The 19,883-nt window shown below is 39.3% G+C and overlaps 1 protein-coding gene across 2 annotated transcripts; it reads right to left on the reverse strand.

The window, feature by feature from the left end:
* Window positions 1–1,827: 1,827 nt before the first annotated feature.
* Window positions 1,828–19,119, reverse strand: ap4e1 (adaptor related protein complex 4 subunit epsilon 1). 2 transcript variants are annotated; one of them, XM_069190506.1, is made up of 21 exons: window positions 18,854–19,119; window positions 18,393–18,464; window positions 16,470–16,593; window positions 15,945–16,018; window positions 15,738–15,859; window positions 15,074–15,233; window positions 13,680–13,846; window positions 13,406–13,479; window positions 13,186–13,308; window positions 12,547–12,656; window positions 12,010–12,153; window positions 11,610–11,718; window positions 9,972–10,090; window positions 9,374–9,676; window positions 8,864–8,975; window positions 7,033–7,171; window positions 6,465–6,723; window positions 5,475–6,047; window positions 5,184–5,374; window positions 4,792–4,952; window positions 1,828–4,105 (listed from the first exon to the last, which is right to left on the reverse strand). In XM_069190506.1, the coding sequence occupies exons 1-21, from the start codon at window positions 18,992–18,994 to the stop codon at window positions 3,945–3,947; spliced, it is 3,438 nt and encodes a 1,145-aa protein (XP_069046607.1). In that variant the 5' UTR covers window positions 18,995–19,119; the 3' UTR covers window positions 1,828–3,944. The 2 variants fall into 2 exon arrangements, with proteins under 2 accessions (XP_069046607.1, XP_069046608.1); XM_069190507.1 differs by lacking the exons at window positions 15,945–16,018; window positions 16,470–16,593; window positions 18,393–18,464; window positions 18,854–19,119 and having other exon boundaries at window positions 15,074–15,169; window positions 15,738–15,819.
* Window positions 19,120–19,883: the final 764 nt, after the last annotated feature.

Below are 19,883 nucleotides of genomic sequence, written 5' to 3' on the forward strand. Positions count from 1 at the left end.
TGAAAAGCAGCACCAAGCCACTCTATAAGGACAATGAATCATGGGTAGAAGGATAGATGGGACCATGCTGAACCTAAGAGTTAATCAGCCATGCAAATTAACCTAAGCTATTTTGTATATATAAACCACCATAACTACTACACTGCTCTCAAACACGTTTGATAAATACAGTCTTGCTCTACTTTGTATATTTCTGCAGAACATCTAAGCACAACAGCTGAGTTGATCACAGAAGGCTTTTTTTCCAAAGCAATTATTTTGACACAGGAGAACGAGCTCCAAGGCCCACCCACACAGAGCAGAGAAAATGAGCCAGTACATCAGTCTGCGGTTTTCGCATGGTTTCAGAGTGGCCACGACTGTTGGCCTTCCAAGCAGGTGAAGGAAAAGATGCATCCTTGTGTGGGAAGGGTAGCTTTTTATTTTTTCCCCTAAGAAGCACAACTGTCACTTTGATTTTGACAGATCCATGGTCACTGTGGAGGTGTGGAGAATAGTGCATTAACTGCTATTACACAATCATGAGTGCAGGGGTGGATTTGCAATGTAACCTAATGCATAGTTTTAATGAAGTGGTTTCCACATTATATCCTGATTAGCAATTTCAGCCAGACACAAAGATCCAAATTTTATTCTCTAACAATACACCACAAAACCCAGTAATTTCAAAATAACTCATTGTCACACCCTGGGGTTGCAACAATCTGGCCTTTCCCCTTAATTCAATTGGTGAAGCAATAACTCAGTTCTTGTCCGAAACTTCTGTGTAGTTGGGCAGCTGCAGCACTACAGGGAGTTCCCCCCTATACATAAAGTGCTTTCGGTTCTTTCGGGAAGAAAACATTAATAACTTACTGCATGTGCTGCATAAATTGTTCTGTTACTCTGCTGCTGTATCTCAGATTCTGATTTTACAATCTTAGATAATTAGCTTTGTTTTTAAATATCAAATGTCAAGAAATACCAGATATGAAAATGCAGCTTCATCATAAGAAGTCAAAAGCACAGAGAACATGGAAGAGGAGACACACATGAAAAGTCCACCCAGCTGGCTCTAACTCATTTGGTTGACAGCAGCTAGTGATCCATGGGTCTCATTTAGCTGTTACTTAAAAGATGCTTGGTACTTTTGAAATAATATGAAGGTGTACAACAATGCATTTACTGAAGCAATCTGAGAATGAAGTACCTCACTAAAGTATACAACATCACACCTGGGATTTGAACCCATTACCCTCTGGGTTTGATCATAACACAAGTCACCGATGAAGGGACAGCATTTGTATACATAAACACATCATTTTAAATTCCTCACATCCCACGTAGACCAAACCCGTTTCTTATGTTTATTTTTTTGAAAAAGTGCTTTAGCATGAAAAATAACCCATGTAGAATGCACTAAAAAGCGCCAGGTACAGCCCATATACCTTAACTGTGTGTACAAAACATAATATGACATGACCAATATCATTAAAAGCTGGTGTATCTGTACTACTGGCTTCACCTAAACCCATTATGCTTACATCACATGAAAGACACTCATGACACCCGAGTAATGTTAAGCCCATGGGCGGGCGATGTCTGTACTGTAATTTAGAACTGGTATACATTTTACTGTTGACGTACAGTACACCTACTCATATGTTTAACATGTTTTTAAGAATGTTTTCACAACTCGTGTTCGTCTAGTGTTTTTAAAATTTTATTAAAAGTGTTTGGCGCCCTCTTGTGGTACGTCTTAAAAGCATGCAATCTTCCTGCCATGTTTTTTGCCTAGTTCGGACGTCACAAAAGTCTAGTGCATAAAAACGAAAAATCGACGCTTCATCTGGAGAAAATGTGATTTTATTTCTCCATTTGCAGCATCACTTTCTCTGCTTCTCTCCTAGTTTACATGAAATATAATATATAGGCGGATTTGAATATTACACGTTAAAGGAAACTCACCTGAAACGCGGAAGACGCAATTCAGATATAGAAAATACATTCTCCACAACGTTTGTTTTTTAAGAATGACAGAATGACATGAAATGCATCAGTTATTAAATGAGCCATGTGTACCACAGCAACAAAAATCGATATCCTAGTAAACTAGCAGAAAACTAGTAAACTGTTAAAACATAAGACGTTTGGTTATCTTTATCGGTGTTAAAATACAAATTATTTGATTTTGCAATTTCACCCAAAATGTTAAAAACGTGTTGTTTTAAGCGCTTTAAGTTAAAATCACTCATTTAGCAAAGAGTTACAAAATAAAAAGCAAACCGAAAATTGTATGAACTTTAAAAATAATTGTGCACAATTGAAATACCAGTTGTTAAAAGTTAACAATAACTAGTTCAGGTGTGTATTAGTAGTCACAAGCAAAGGCCTCTATTTCACCAAAATCATGTAGAATGACCAGAGATTAAAATAAGCACAGTTAATAGTAAGTAAAACTAAACATGCATATGGAGGACATTTATTCTTATTATTTACTGTACATATTTAGAGGATTCTTTTACTCTACAAAATATACAAAAGCCTAATACTTAAAAGTGAAATTCAACAAAAATGTGAAGAAAACACTAAAACATGCTGACTCTGCTGAAAGGATGAAACAGGCTTATGAACATAACAAATTATGTTTAAGTCTCAATATGACACAAATGAGTTATTAAATATAATTTACACATGTTCATTCAAATGCTATCAAGCCCCAAATTTAGAACATGCTAAAATTAACCAAGTAACTGCATAAGCTAATTATGAAGACTGTCTGGAAAGCCCTATAATTAAGACATATGAAAAGCTAACATTTTCATACTGGTATAATAGTACTTCAAGTGCAAAAACAATTAATTTTTTTAGTTTGGCAGCCATATACGTCATAAAACTGCAGGCTTAAATTAATTTCAACACAAAACCTATCTTTTCAAGTGCATAAAAGCTCCAAGATGTTTCACACCTTCCTTCACCTCAAATTTGTGAAACTGCTTATATATGTATATGTGTAGCATTTTATAAATGTATATGTAGGCATGCTTTAATACTACAGTTGCTACTTTATAAGACAAAGGTCTTTTATAAATGGGCACTGATCCACAGGCAATACTGCACTTTATTCCTTCAATCGGGTACATTGGTTTCTAGCTTTAAGCCTTGGATTATATTCAAACACAAGACGATTGCAGAGGCTTATAGTTTTTTATGACATTGCGTATTAATGACATGTTAAAACTGGGTTTGGGACTCTTATTTTCATATGGGACATAGCTACTGCTTGATATCCACAGGTCACAAATACATTTCATGTTCCTCTGTTGTTCTTTACCACAATTTGTGCACAGTTAAGGTTAAGTCAAAGTCTTATGGTGACAAGGTGACACAAAAGAACACATTTACATCCCCAAATTCTCACATCATCTTTGATATTAGACATCGTGGAGTTGTGCTGACTTTGAAATGACATTAGTGATATTCCTGCCTTCAATCTGCCACCCCTGCCATTCACACATAGAACATTGCATGGGTTTAGACATCATTCTGCACCTGCAACCTGCTGCACAGGTTTTGATACTGTTTATTTGCAAGCTGTTCCTTTCACTCCCTGAGATAAGGGCCGACAGTATCAATGAAGAATGCCCTTCACTCTTGACATAAAAAATATATATAACATCTGGTTAAAAAAGGACAAGCCAATGACAGCTGCAATGTAGTTATATTCAGTGACCTGCAGCACATCTCCATTCCTTACAATTAAATCAATTGAAAAAAGAAAGCAGTATAACCTTTAGTTTTTCTTTCTAGAACACAAAACACTTCAAGTGCAACAATCATGGGACTTTTCTTGCTTTACAAGAAATCTTCCATAATTCCTGCTGTCGTCTGCTTAGTTTCTTACACACACTATTGAATGCATGTTGAACAACTGGCCTCCAGGTCAGTCACAACCACAGCAGCAATCATGATTCCTGGATGGCTTTTTGGCACTGATAGATCATGCAGTCTGGGAGATAGGGTGATGGGGACCTGAGCCACACCACCAGCATTCCTGCATGGACCCGGCAGTGCAGGAGGCATGGTGTAGATGGCACCAGCTGGCATGCTACTATACCCTCTTCACCTGTGGGAAAACATGACAAATTCAGTGCCAGTCTCCAAACATCTACCCAATGTTTTAAAAGGTACTACACGCAACATTCACTTTTTGTTTATGTGTTCTATGTTTTATACCAAATATGCTGTAAGGGTAAAGATTTCTTATATGCCCCTTGCATCCAGGCACACTTTAAGAACGATTATGTACGTTTTTATATAAAATACCTGGGAGCACAAAATATTCGGTCTTGTGAATTATTGAGAGCCTTCACTTCAGACAGAATATTTTCTAGTGTACAACAGCCATCACAGATTAGGCTCATCCTTGAAGAAGAAAGAAACATTGCAAACTGGCTGTCGGTATGACTTGTTTGCCATCTGCCTGTCTGATGCACCCAGGAGATCTGCCAGCACTACAGACACAACAGCTCTGTTCCTGTAGGTTTTTTTATGAGGTGCTAGCAGTTCAGGATTCGTGACAAGTCCTGTTGCTAAAAATCACAGAAGCAGCTGGAAGACAACATAATGAGCTTGTTTTTTTTGAAGTCTCAAGGTCTGAAATACCGTACACCAACATGCAATCTACCTCCAGCCTTTTAAAACAAAACAGAATATTTCCTAGATTCATCTCAGAAGAAAACTGCAAAAGGTTTGGAGCAAGCTTCTAAATTAGGAATCACAGGGGATTATACAGCACAGGTAACTACTTACCTATGATATCAACTACGTGAATCTGCAGTTTCTGCTTTAATGCATTCAGTGGTGTTACAAGAGAATTGATTTGATCTGACAAAAGCTTGAGATTCTGTTTCACATCATGAGTACAGGACAGCCAAAGTTTCCCGTACTCTTCTGTGGACACTTTCAAGGGCCTACAAATAAAAACCACAACACATTCTCAGAACAGACGTAGACCAGTAACGATCTGATTCTATGTAACCTAAACATCCTAATCATACAATATATCAGTATGTCATCTAGTATATTTTGAGGTGGCAAACATTGTGATAAAAACCCATTTATCACTTTACTGAGGGAGCTACAAAACTCCCCCTACCAAGATGATCACTAGAACAGTCACCACAGCACATTCACCACTGTACCTGATGAAATCTGATAGCACCAAGGCCACAGAGAACTGCAATTCCCATGATCGTCCAGGTTCCGTGTGGTAAGATACTGTACCAGTAAGAGGTGCTTGTGCACATGGCTCCTCCATCACCACATCTGTCTGGAAGATCTCGACACTTTGGGGTACAAGCAATGGAAAATGGTGACTTGAGCTTTTGTAAACCTAAAAAGGAAACATCAGACATGAGCACATCTGACTTCACAGAACATCCTTTTCATGAATCCAATCTGAAGTTCAAAAGACTATGTAGACACATGCCTACCTTCAATTCTGCAGGTACCAGCTGCAGTAAAACATCCATAACAGATAATTCACTGTGGTTTTCAACAAAGAAAACCAACACCAAGGAGTCCTCTCTGTAGATTTTACAAACTGACAGAGTCAGGCGTTCATCAGAGCACACCTTTTCAATTACTGAGCGAGCCAGCTCTGACAGTTCTGTTGGCAAATGAGAAGAGAGTCTGGACTTGTTCTGGTCTGGTTCAGGTCTCTCTGCAGAAGGCTGCACAACCACCATATCACTGCCTGCAAACAAAGAGGCCGGGGACTGGGAGGGGAGAAGACACTCTCCCTCTTGTCTCACCTTCCCTTCTCCAGTCACATCACCCAGCTCTGTGGATTCTTTCACATCGGGAGAGTTCCTCAGTGCCTGACTTGGTGGGACCAGTCCCGAGTCCTGAGCTTTAGGGCTGGGTTCCAAAATATTATCTAAGAGGCTTTCCACTGTGCTCCGTGAGGAAAACGAAGAATCTGAAAATTTGTCGTCAGCACCAGGAGACTCCTGAGCTTTGTTCTTCCGTCGGAATCGTTGTGAAGCCACCTCCGATTTACCCATCTGTACACAGAACAAGATCAATCATGTTTTCTTTCGTTATGTCTAAGGAATTATATAATGTGGGCTTTTCTCTTGGTATGGCAAGCGCAAGTAATCCTGCATACAGTTTTAAAAATATATCATTAGGAATTTTAAAAATACTGTAAAAGGCAACTCACCGGGAAAATGAGGATCTTGCATCAAAAGAAATCAATAAAAAAGATAGGCCTAAAGGGCTCTGCTCATTTGCATTTCCTTTTGTTTTCTTTACATATCTTTCTACGTCTGGAATCACCAATTGATGAACCTCATACCAGCACAAGAGGAATAAGAAATAGGCTCACTTCCCTCTGTCTCAGAGGCCAGACTAAATCTGGCAATGGACTATAGAACTGGGCTCTTAAGTTCCAAAATAAGTGCTTTTGATGGTCCACTCACCAGGCACAAAGAATTGTGTGATCCCAGCCCTACAAACAGGGATGAAGCCAGCTGCTGCCTCTCCTGGTCCTGCTCTGGTGTGGCCTCATTGATCCTGCACTCCTGTGGAGTTGTTCCCTCCATGCTGGGAGACTGAGCTGGTGTTCTTGTGGGCTTGGACAAAGCCTTCAATGTACTCTCTTCTGGAGCCTCCTTCTGAGGCAGGTACCCCTCTTTACCCCACACCTTCCTCACCCCCTCCAGCTTCAGGGTGCTGGAACTGCAAATCAAACGATTCAGCTTGAAGCGCAGTCTGAAAATTACCTGCTTCTTAATTTTGCTTTCTTTCATCTATCCTCTGCATTATTACTTAGAATGCCTTCATTATGAGCAAAATGTTTCTTTATCACTTGCTTCCCCACCCCCCTTAAAATCAGCAGTCAAAAACTTGAGAAGGTATATAAAACAAACAGCACCTAGCGCTGCCTCTATTGTAAGAGGAATAAATGGTTTTGCACAATCCTGATCCTTATAAACAGCATCTCCCTTTCAGTAAAGCATGTTAACTCACATGCTGCCCTAAACATACCTTCCCTTCTGTGCCATCTCTGCACTGTTCCCCGAGAGCCCGGAGCTCAGAGAGAGGCCTGAGGGAGACTGCCTGCCTGTGATGCTACAGGAGGACAGGCTCAGAGGTAAGGACAGCGAATAAGGCTCATAATTCAATGCTGAAAGGAAAAGGAAAACAAACAAGAGTAAAAAAAAAAATTCAACATGTTCTGATGAAGCTTTAAACAAACCTCAACCTAAAAAAGGCAGTGAGGATACAGCTTGTCTGAAAAGGATGATTATCTCGTCGTCTGTTAACCTTTTCTGGATTCCGCAATGTCATGAAAATAACCAAGATCAAGAGAGGTAACCCTGAGGGTGGGCTGCTTCTTTTCATGTTAATGTAACGTGTGACAGGATCATTGCATCCCGTGTCTCATTACCTTTTGCACTCCCTTTGTATCTTAATGCAACCTGACATCTTTAATTTACTTTTGTCCTCTTTTTTTTCCCCCCAAGTTCTCTATTCCATCAATGCAAATCCACGCATACACCCTATCAAATGACATTACAGTGACACGGAAAAAATCTATTTTCATCACTGATATATAGGAAATACTAAATGGTAAGACAGTATTTTTTCACATCTCAGCTTTTTAAAGCAATTGGTTTTATCTACTATGAATTATGAATCTACTAAAAATAAATGAAAAAATGAATATATACAGAAATAAGAAAATAATATATGAAACGCATATGGTGCTCTGAAGAGGTACAATATTTATACTGGTGCACTGTCTTCTTAAAAGAATATGGAAAGTCAGAAATGAAAATAATACAGTTTATAATTTTGATATGGATATAAAAAATGTCCAAGGCTGGAAAATACAGTTTTGCCTGATGGCAAGTGCTATAGCATCTGTATTCTGGTATAAGTTCCCAATGGGCCACATGCCACTGTATTCTGCTAATCACTGTTGTCAAGAAGCGCAATAAGGAAAGCACAAAAACCCACTGACAAACTTCAAGAATGAGTAACTGAAGCAGAAAAGGTGTAGGTTACACAAAACCCTTTTGAGCCACATGTGCGTGTCCAATGGTATATAAACCGGTATATAAGAGGTTAAGCCTGATATCTTGGCCACAGTTGCTGTCAGTTCTGCTGTTGTGTGTATTTTGCACTGATTAACTAGGTTGCCCAGATCCATTGCATATTAACAGCTATTGTTTCCTTCTGAAGCAGGTGCACAAACTCCATAGGAATTAATCATTAATTACAAGTAAGGGAATATTGTTAAAAGACACAGGGGAGTGTCTAAAGAGAAACTATGTAAACCAGATTGTACAATACCCAGTGCAATGCAGCCAGAACATGGGGGCTAACACAATTACATTTTAATGATGCCATGGGGCCTTTAATCATTAACAACCAAGTACTCATGCCCTTGGATTAGTCTCAACCAAAGGACAGCACCTCCTACACCATAGTGTGATACTGGCTTGGAAATTCTTGTCCAATTAATTTCCAAGAAAAGCACCAGCAACCACTGGTCCAACTACACTGTTTTCCTTAGATGTCTTCTATCCCAGTACTGAACAGAACCAGGCATAGCCTTGCTCAGCTTCTGAGATCTGATGAGATCAGTCTACAAGGTACTGTTCAGAGTAGGTAGAAGAGCTAACATACAGACAACTACAATTGTGTATTTGTGCAAAGCACATAGAAATCTCTGATTTTGTCAATCATTTTTAATCACAAACGATCACTAAGGAAAAATGAACATGCTATCCCAAATCGTTTCCCCTGCTTCATACTGCATTATAAAATGACTTTAAAGTAAGCCTGAACACTTTAAAGTGGGCGATTGCACCTTTCTCCTGGGAGAGCTCCTCTTGTCTCTGGTGATGAGGTTTATAAGGTGCTGCACCAGAAGCCAGGGCCTCAGACACAAAGCCATCCAGAAATGACAGTGAGGTGTCCACCTGCATTAACAGAGATAATAGCAAACAGGAGGAAGTGCACAAGAGTAAATCCCTGGCGCCGCATGCATTGCTCCGAGCAAAAAGAGGCCTGCCTGGTGCAGCGCATTCTAAGACCTGTCAGGTCCAGACAGTTATCAAATGACTTCAAAGTGAGGCTGAAAACAAGTTATTGTCAGAATACTGCTGAACTGACACTAGCTACAATTTAGGAAATGAAAGCATAAGTATAATACCTATAAGATACAATCACTACAAGACTATTCTGCATAAAACACTTTGAAGTTGCTTTCCTTTAGTAAAAAAGGACCAGAGAAAAGACACAGATTTTCGTTACATCAGAGCTATGTCTGGAGCCATGGCTCAACCTTTAAAGCCTCCATTTTCAGCTACAGAAATACCTCTAGATCTTCACAGCTGGCATCCAGGGGCAGAACTTGGCTCATCAAGTCTCTGTCCTCAGTCAGGTGCCTCAGCTCGAAAGCGCACTGCCGCAGGACTGTGTCCAGGGAGGTGCTGTATTTGAGTGCCACTGCTCTAGCCGTTTCGGTGCATGTTGTGCCGCTTGACAGTTTTGTAATGGCTGCCATAATCCAACTTTTGGTTTCAGGGGTGACCGAACTCTGATCCAGCAACCTTGCCAGTTTCTTAAGCACCACCTCATACCCTGTCTCGGATTTCAAATAGGAGTACTCTCCCAAAACCTAAGGAAGGAAAACTTAATTGTAACTAAATTGTATGCAATCCAGTAATCCCAACTGCTCCTTATACAGATATTTTATTAAGTAATTTTTTAACACTGCAAACACTCCCAAACTATATCAAATGTGCCAAAAGTAAAGTAACCAAGCACATCAACAAAGGTGGTTCTTCTGTGTGGTGGATGAAGGTTAGGAGAAAGTCAACATTGTGTTAAATAACAAAAAATTACATGAATCAAACTCTAGACAACCCAGGAAAAGGAGATATGGACTGCAGAAATGCTACGGTGCCCCTTACCCAGCTCATAACCTGAAGAAAACGTTGAGGAAAGTGAACATTGTCTTGTTCGAGAAGGGAGAGATACGAATCGACTGCATACAGCCTCAACTGCCTGTCTTCATCTTCATTGTCAAAGCCTGGTGGGAAAGCTACTGATTAATGTTTATTTAGGTTACGTGCCAAACCGTCTCAACAAACAGAAGTCAAAACGATGTCAGCTGTGAGAGAAACTGAAGCCTGTTTCTGAGGCAGTATTTGAAAGAGAACTGACAGGCTATTCATAGACGGCTGGGAATGAACGAAAAACAAGCTGCTTTGTTTTGATTCGCAGGCAGGTTGTCAGATCTCTGTATACATTTACCATTTCTTTGCTCGCTCTTTCTCAAAACAAACTGGCTATTTTTATAGTTCAGGAAAGTGCGGTCATAGACAAACATCTGATGATTTGTCTCAGAAAACAAAGAAGATGACAGAAAGACTAGGGGTCCAATGGTCCAAAACACTTCTTGCATGTGTTTTCTTTAAAACAGAAAATCATTTAAAACATAGGAAGCAGTGTTAAAGGGCAAGAAGGAAACTTCAAAAATGTTCAATAGTACTACAATCCTGTAACACATACAGTCCTGTTTCAACTCCTATTAGAATGAAAAAGACCAATGTTTGCGATTTAGAAATGAAGAACAGTACTACAAGACTGGCCTTTTACAGTAACAGTTCTTGTGGGTTTAATACCAAGGAAACCTAAGGTTTTACTGTACTGTCAGATTAATATACTCAAATATTAATCCACAGCCATGAATTACATTGCCTTTTATTCAACACAGTGAAATGCTGAATAATCTATAGAAAGACCACTAACACTTTTGTGTGTTGATTGAACTTCTCAAATTTTCTGTCAAAATTCACAAATAAAACCCAATATTTTTTGCCTGCTACATGGAATCATTACAACTGTAATCATCCCTCAGCAGATAATTTACAGCGGTTAGCAGCAATTGACTGACACTAAATCTATCTCCCATAGGTGTTACCAGTTGACGAAAGCTTTACATTTTTTAGATCCTCTAAGTACTGTGGCACTACACGGGGGCCTGCCCAGTGTGCAGGCGGAGCCCTGTAGGGAGGGAGACGCCAGGCCTTTGTAGTGGCTGTTCTGGCTACTAGAAGATGAACCACAGCTGTGAAGGTCCTCTAAAGGCTCACAGGACACCCCCCGAAGCGACAAGCAGGGACCACCCCCAGAACAAGAGTATCTTTTCACCAGCAGTCCCAGAGGGGATTGTACCCACGTAAATTGTTATTTTTCTTTTTGCCACGCTGAGTTCTTATTTTGTTTTTGGCCTGACGCACCCTGCTCTGCCAGACCGGACCCCACAGGACAGAAGAAACCCAGTCTGGTTACCGCTGTGCTAAGCGGCTTCCTTTCCCCAGGCTGGACCCTGTGGCATAGCGCAAGCTCAACCTGGATATCGCGAGGCACAGCGGTACACCTTTCTTTTTGCTTTTTGTTCCAGTTTTTTCACCTTTTTTGTGTTATTTGCGGTTGCTGCTAACCTCACACTGGTGCTCGCCGCGGCTCCGCCCACTCCCACACTGTTACACTACAGAACAAGTTCTGGGAAATTAAGTGACACTTAAGCAATTTCAATCTCTTACCTTCAGCCAGGAGCCTCAGGAAATTATTAGGGATATCTGGTTGCATCATGTCCCCACCCAGGGAGAAAACTGTATTCATTGTCTGTATAAACCACCCATTGCTTGGGGCATATGTGCAGAAATGTATAGGAAAAAAAACAATGTATTTTAAAAATATCTGACTGAAATAGCACCTACTCATTTTTATGAGTACATTAAATCAACTATATTTTAGATTTATAGTAAGAATCTATATGTACAACATATCTGTAATCACATAACTACAACCTACAACTGCAATCACAGGCCTCTCTCTTTATGTCAGTATCCAGCCTGGAGCAGGCACTGAAGTTGACTTTTACAAAGTTGGATCACATTGCTCAGTGGTCTTGCGGTTAAATCACCAATTACTCAGGAAAGGATATTTCTCAGCCAGCTCTGCCACCTTTCCCACCAAGTCGATGGTCGTATATTCATCTTTACTCTGTCTCAGAAAATCCAGCATCTTCTCCACAATGATGGTCACATTCTGGGCATTGGTAATCCGATAGAGCAGCTCCAGCGTCTGTAAAAAAAAGTCAAAATATTTGAAGTAAATTCATCTGCACTAAAGATCTAACAGGAGCCTTGAATGTAAAATCATGCAAAGATTTTATTTAAGATAATTGATGTTGGGTTTCAGTTTCCGAAACTGCACACAGTAGATCATGAAATACATCTCCTTATAAAGAAGACTACACTTTCCTTTTTATACAAATGTCAATTTTAACTGTATAAAATCAGAAACCAAGTCCTAAATTTCTTGGGTGGCATAAGCAGAATTTTCAGATGGTGAAGTAAAGGATTCAAGCTTTTTCGATTTGTGCTGGCTAAAGCTTAATCTCAATTATACAAACTTCATTCTGAAACTGCGCATCATTGTGAATCCAAAGCAGGCAAAGCAGAAGAAGCTCTTCACCTCTCTCCTGATAATGGGGTCAGGGTGATCCAGGCACTCAATGATTGTCATCTGATGCTGAAGGGCTAGATTAGCATCCTGCTGGACTACATAGGTAAGTGCTTTCAATCCTAAATTAGAAAGACACATCCAGCTGTTAGTGACAGTTAGTGACTTATGTTTGACTCAGAAATGAAACTCCAAGAGAAGGATCAATGACAATACACTTTAAAAAAATAAAATTGCAAATTATTTTTTCTCGATACACCCAGACCTATGGAAAAGTACATCAGTAAATACGTGAGAGATGCCTAGAGTTTGGGTTATGGCTTATGCTAAGAGCAGGATTACAGCTAACTGACCCCTGGATTGAGAAAAATTTAAAAGCATCCAGACAGTAGAAGTCCGTGGAGTCTCTCTGCCATTCGTGTTCTTTTTCAAACACATCTTACAGACATTAACATTTTAAATTTATATGAATCAGGAAATTTATCAGTATTTCTCTGTAGAAAACCTCAGAACAGAGGATGTATTTCAAATTTCTAAAATATACTTAAAGTCCTCCAAAAAACGAAATCATAATCGCATAACGTATAGAATGCTGCAGCTATTAATTTCCAAATGCATCACATAAGGTACTTCAATGTACATTTTACTTACCTAGGTATTTTAGATTAATTTTGGGTGACAAAACAAACTTTCCAATGCACTGAGCTGCTTTTTCCAACAAATCTGAATTTGGGCTGATTGTGTAGACAGTCCTCACACACTCATACAAAATAGCTGGGGAGATAAGAAAGGTAAATTTACAGTCTTAAGTAAACCATACCTATGCAAATTGTAATTAATGCAATAGAAACTAACAATCAGTTTAACGTACCATAAGTAATATTATGATTCATTTCAGCCCTTCGCAGAGACTCGTCCAAGACATCGTACATTATTTCACTCGCACTGCAAATCAAAAAGAAAAACATGTAAAACTATAATATAGTCATTCAAAATGCAGTGTTAAGGTCTAGATTAGGCATGATCATAATTGTTAACATTACACATCTGTAAACATGTTGCTCTTTTACGCCTGTAAGAGGGAATGATTCCAGATGTGTCTCTCCATGCAATAACGACTCCAGTGTCAGAGTGAGTTACCTCACCTCGGGTCATCCTTCCCCAGCAATGCCAGCACCCTGAGCAGCTGAATCTGCAGCCAGGGAGCTGGAACACTGTGGTAATTGAAGTCAATGGGGAGCTTCCCTCCCACCACTTGTCTGAGGATTGTTATAAAGCTACCCGTCAGATCTTTAAAGCCACCTGGGTTCTCCTGAAATGAAAAAAAATCAGCATACTGGTAAAAACAGCTCTTGTTTTGTGTACAGGGTAGTCATTAGCTAGCTGCCTCTAGATTTGTTTTCTGTAAACAGAATAAACAATTCTATGTGTTATTTTAAGGCCTATTACTATCCCCCTCCTTCACTGCAAGGTCAAATCTCCCTGCTTGACACACCCCACACAAGACAAATTCTTATTGACGACAGCCATTAATTTTACTTTCAATTCTAGGCAAGAACAAACACAAAGGAAAAAATGTATATTTTCCTTTAGAACATTGCCTTTATTCAATTTAAGAAAAAAAAGCCCAACATCTTGAAGCAACTGGCCCAGTAGTAGATGACTAAAAATGCCACAAGTTGGTTATATTTTTTACTCAATTCAAATTTTATTTCATCAAAGATTTCAAATAATAAACTTCTGCAGAAATCCATTAATGTCTCTAGAAGGTAAACATACAAAACAGAAATTACCTCTTTTTAGTTGCCAAGTTTGAAAGAATTACAGCACATGCGTCTTCCATACCAGTTATGTTTATTACAAATTCTGAAGGAACCGCTGGTAAATTTCTGGTAGGAAAGCAGCAAACATTTCCTACCACGTTTTACTGCTGTGTGGCAACTGTGCAACCAGATATAGTTAAACGAAATCACATCTTCACTGAATGAGGTTTTAAACAAACTTTTTTAAAAAGTACAGTGGCCGGGTGGCTCAAATGGTAAAAGCTCTGAGTGCCTGATGGCAGTTTGAGTTCTGAGATCAAGGCAGCCATGTTACACACAAACTGAGACTGGGGTTCTCCAAAGCATGGCACACTAATATCTCAGCTCCCAACAGGATACAGACAGGGTAAGTCAGCCAGGGCTCTCTCAGCAAGACAGCTACCCCTGCAGCCTCCTGGGCCTTTGCAGGAACGTGGTGCCATCTGTGAGGGACATGCCTCTTCTGTATTCAGCCCTGGACGTCCAGAAACCCTCTATGGCTGTGTTGCCCATTACATTTTAAAAAAGACAAATGGCTTGACGATGGGCATGGTGATGTCTACCCACACTTCCTCATTCACCCCTGTGTGTGGTTGTGGGGTTCACAGATGCGAAAAACACACAGCTGATACATATAATTCCAAACTGGGAGACAGTAACTGGCAATTTCAATAAAAAAAATACTGAAATGCACAACAATATTCATTTTGTTACCCGATGTAATTAACCCACCTCACCTTGATCATCTGCAAGTAAATGTGCAAAGAGGCCGTCATTACCCCAGGGTCCTTGTCACACAGGGCTTTCCGAAACTTGTCATGGATGTGCTGCACCTGATTGGGGGCAATAAGATAGAACTTGTAGAGGGCGAGCACAGCCTTCCTCCGGATTATCTCTCTGCAAGGCGAAAAATAAAACACTGTCAAATTGTATTGCCTCTTCCTGAAAAACCGTAGGAGAAAATGTTCATTGTTAATGTAAATGTTAATAAAACCACACACAGTGAAAACATAAATCGGTTCCAAAATAAATCTGGAACAGGCTACTCAGTCATGTTGTTGAAACAAATACCCTGGTGTCTTTCAAGAAGCAGCTAAATGGGATGGAGATGGGATGACGGAACCTCTCTTATGCTCCTAAAACTGCATGCTCCTCAATACTGGAGATGGAAGCAGCTTGTTAACATAGTGGAATGCTGACTGCTGTACTTTTCATATACAAGCCAGCAAATATCGTGTAAGAAAAAAAACTGTCTCAGCATCGTTATGCAAATTTCACATCTCTCTCTTTTATACTTGTTGATTTTAAGGAAAATCCATCCAGTCCTCTGTTTGGAAAAACAGCAACTGCCCCTTTTGTTCAGTCCCCCCAACCCAAAAAAAAGTTATTTGTAAATCATACTTTGAATGTGTTAACTTGTCCTCAACGAGTGGAAGAACAGCAGGTATCATGTCTTTCGGAAAAATCTGACTGGCCACAGTCAGAGCCATGCAAACCTCAATGAGATTTGTACTTTGCAAATCCTAAAACAGAAAAGAAAACACTTGTTACCCAGGATATATTTGGAAGTTTTAAAAAATGCTCCTAAGATTGTTTAGAGTACAATACCTTTAGTACTGTGTTCACAAGCAGGAGCAATAGGTCATGGCTTTCATTCAGGAATAGCGACACAGCAAGGTAACCTGAGAATACATAACTATTTCAGTACTTAAAGTACATCTCAGCTGTGACAACTGACTAATGGTCAAGGCAATATGACATATGGACACAGAGATGAATAGGAAGACGACTTACACATTTCATGCTGGAAACAAAACTGAAACCAACGTAAGAAATAAGAAAATAACCATTTACAGTAAATACTCAATAAAACAGGAAAAAAATGTTTATAGAATGAAGACCGTGCACATGTCATAAAAATTAAATATACACACGTAGATACGAAGCATTTGTATATAGTTTACTCTGTGGAGTTTCTCTGAGTTTTTTTTTGCCACTGTCTTTTCATTTTCAGAGTTCAAATATATGTTATTTAAAGGTAATGAGTAATTTAATGAAAGGAAAATTGAGAAATTAGGAGAAACAATGAAAGATAAGTTTATAATTAAAATCACTACACACTGCAGAACTTACCAACTCTCTTTTCCAAAACACTTCCCTGCTGGGCTAATTTAATGGCATGAATGTAACTGAAAGAGGCCTCATATCCCAACATTTCACAATAGATTGCCCTCACCATAATTTCTTTCATCTGCCTCTGAAATAAAAGAATAAATTCCTCAATATCAAAACACGGTGACAATTACAGAACGCATTTGTAAGGGCCTCACTGGTTGATTTCTTATCTGCTGTTATTACAATACAACCATCATTGCTTGCACAAAAACTCTCAGAGAATTTCAGTTCAATTCACAGGAACATAAGATGGGGCCCAGATTTCTTAAACAGGTCTCAAAAGGTCAGATTGGGAAAACAGTTACCTGACACTTGCTATACTTCCACTGGATCACAACAAAGCTGTGTCTTGCCCCCCCTACTGTCCATTTTGTACACTAACAATTGTAAGACGAAGCTCACAGAAAGACATCCCGTTCCATTTAATAATTTAATTAATTGCTTACACTTATATAACGTTTTTTTGAACACTCCACTTTAAAGCACTTAACAGGTAATGGGGACTCCCCTCCACCACCACCAATGTGCAGCATCCACCTGGGTGATGTGACGGCAGCCATAGTGCGCCAGAACGCTCACCACACATCAGCTATCAGTGGGGAGGAGAGCAGAGCAATGTAGCCAATTTATAGATAGGGATTATTAGGAGGCCATGATTGGTAAGGGACAATGGGAAATTTGGCCAGGATGCCGGGGTGACACCCCTACTCTTTTCGAGAAACACCCTGGGTTTTTTAATGACCACAGAGATTCAGGACCTCGGTTTTCAGTGGGTTGCCAGCTGTTGCTGATGACACAACCCTGGCCAACTTATTAAATACCCAGAAAATAATAATATGGCCATTCTAAACAATTTTATAAAATGGTGTGATGTTTTCTCTTTCAAGTCTTGAAAACAAAAGAAATGGTCATTGATTTTAGGAAAAATGCAACATCCCTCAAACATACTGTAATCAACAGACAATGACTACAAGTACTTGGGACTAGTCATAGAAAAAACCTGAAGATGGGACAAATGTTGTAATACCATGTATAAAAAACACCAGAAGTAATGCTTTTTTCTTTGAAAAGTCAGCTATTTAAAGGTAGATAGAACTATTTTTTCTCCAAGTCATTTCTTGAAAGCTTCTTAACATACTGTCTCGCTTGTTTGTTTGGCAACATCAGTACCATTAATTGTAAAAAGATGGGGGAAATTAGAGAAAACACTAACAAAATGATTTAGGCAAATCAAATCAACTTAAATGTTACTGGCCATATCACTCTGCAACTCACAATCGGCAACCCACTGAAGCCATGCAGGTGTGAGCCTGGTGAGCGTTCTGGCGCACTATGGCTGCCGTCGCATCATCCAGGTGGGGCTGCACATTAGTGGTGGTGGTGGAGGGGAGTCCCCATTACCTGTAAAGTGCTTTGAGTGGAGTGTCCAGAAAAGCGCTATATAAGTGTAAGCAATTACTATTATTATAAATATCCTCTACAAACAGGCTATAAAAACACCGAGTGCATTACGGAGTGCGCGTCTCACTCCCTCCACTGTGAATTTGCACTACTCCTATCTAGGAGACACCTCTGTGTCCCCAGGTGTAAAAGTAACAGACTCAAGAAATCTTTAATCGCTGCTGCAACCTCTCTCAATGTACAGTAACTCTCTTATCTCTTATAACACTATTATACTGTATTGTCTTCTCTGTTGGTAATGGTTGTCTTCCTTATTTTTATTGTTGTACTGGATTGTGCTGTAAAAGAACCCACCCAGAAAATAATAAACTTGAATTTATTATCGTCTTTCTAGAACTGAACAGTACTTCTATATATCCGTCTTAGATTGTCTCCTCAATTGCACTCGAAATGAATCACCGCATACCGCATAGTACTTACCAGAGTCGTGTTAGGCGATGACGCTTGTTCCCTTATTGCAGACAATTCCTTTTTAATCAGTTTTTCCTCTTCCTAAAATGAAAGGCAGAGTAATGTGTTTTACCGTAAAACGCTGGGGAAATTAAGAGCAGTTTTTTTCATTGGAAATTATAAGTGACTTTGTAAAAAAACGCAAAAGGCTTGACTGAGGTTTCTTAGATCATCTAATAAACCAGAAACCGAGCAGACTTAAACCATGACGCTGCTGTTCCTCGTATCTATCTCGAAACACATTGTAAACAATATTATTTTTATGCAAAGGAACAAGTAAAGGTTAATTTTATCCTGAAAGGTACCAAGTAAAAAACGTTTCGACAAATGTCGCCAAAGAGTGCAGCTAAAGACGCTTCAGACTCTACAGATTGAGTTACAACAGTGTAAGACCACAGCTGTAAATACCGCTGAAAGCAAGTCTTACTCACATGTTTGGAAGTCAGTTCAGTAATATTCCTTATCAGGCTTCCTAATTTTGAAGTAAGAGAAAGTTTTCCAGCTCCAGGCTGCGAATCCAACAACAGAAGGCTTGGAATAGCAGTTAGTGTCTTCTCAACTACATCACTCATTGCAGCTGCCTCACATCAAAGAAAAGTAGATTTCGAAAAGCTGCACAATTAAAACAAAAACATACAAATCGATGCTGGGCAAATTCAATTCATTTACTATCATTCAAGACAGAATGCCATTTTGCAAAAACGTCATTTCCTGTTAGTTTGGAAGCAAAACTTTATGTAAAATATAAACAGTACAAAGACTTATAATGCGCCTGTATTAACACCAGATGGCAGCACTGAATAGCACATTTCGTTTAATTATTTAGCGTGTCTGCATTTGAAAACTGATGTGAGAAACTGATGTGTAAAAATGTGCACGCAGAATTCGTTTTTGAAATAAACTACAAAATAAGAGAAACGTTAAATTCATGACGTTTTCCATGATTCATTGCTATTCGATATCGCCTTAACTAAATTACTTACAGTAACTCCGTTTCTGCAGTTAGTACCAATATCTTTTCCTACTTCTGCTCCTCCCGAATCTGTCCATTAACACAGAGTGATAGTTCGTTTTTTTTTAAATCCGCTATACCAACATGCTGAAAGAATATCACAGACAATGGACTTGATATATTCAAAGTGCTGTCATGTAGTTATTTTAGTCTGAACTCAATCGCCACCTCATCAAGGGACGGTGTGCACTACATTACATAATATTTCCAGTCGCTCCCGGAATGAGCCGCGGGAACTAATTCTACAACAGCTGTTTCATTTCATGCGATCTGTTATGGCCTGAGGTTTAAAGGTTTACAAGCCAGTGTTGCCTCAGAATAGTAAGTGCGACGCTAAAAAAAAAGTCTATTTACGATTCTCAAGTTTAAAAGTTCATTGTAAAACCATTGTAAATGCTTCACAATAGTAACAAAACACTAAGGGAAAACATGTTGACCATGAAAGGCAT

This window comes from Lepisosteus oculatus, chromosome 5, assembly GCF_040954835.1.
Source record: "Lepisosteus oculatus isolate fLepOcu1 chromosome 5, fLepOcu1.hap2, whole genome shotgun sequence".
Taxonomy (NCBI): domain Eukaryota; kingdom Metazoa; phylum Chordata; class Actinopteri; order Semionotiformes; family Lepisosteidae; genus Lepisosteus; species Lepisosteus oculatus.

Bases quoted from the DNA above. Each gene is read 5' to 3' on its own strand.
- ap4e1 (XM_069190506.1), bottom strand. From the start codon at position 18,994: ATGAGTGATGTAGTTGAGAAGACACTAACTGCTATTCCAAGCCTTCTG. The intron at 6,048-6,464 runs GTGAGTGGACCA...TTCTGTGTACAG, and splicing joins CACACAATTCTTTGTGCCTG to ATGGGTAAATCGGAGGTGGC. The intron at 4,106-4,791 runs GTAAGTAGTTAC...GTTTTCCCACAG, and splicing joins TCACGTAGTTGATATCATAG to GTGAAGAGGGTATAGTAGCA.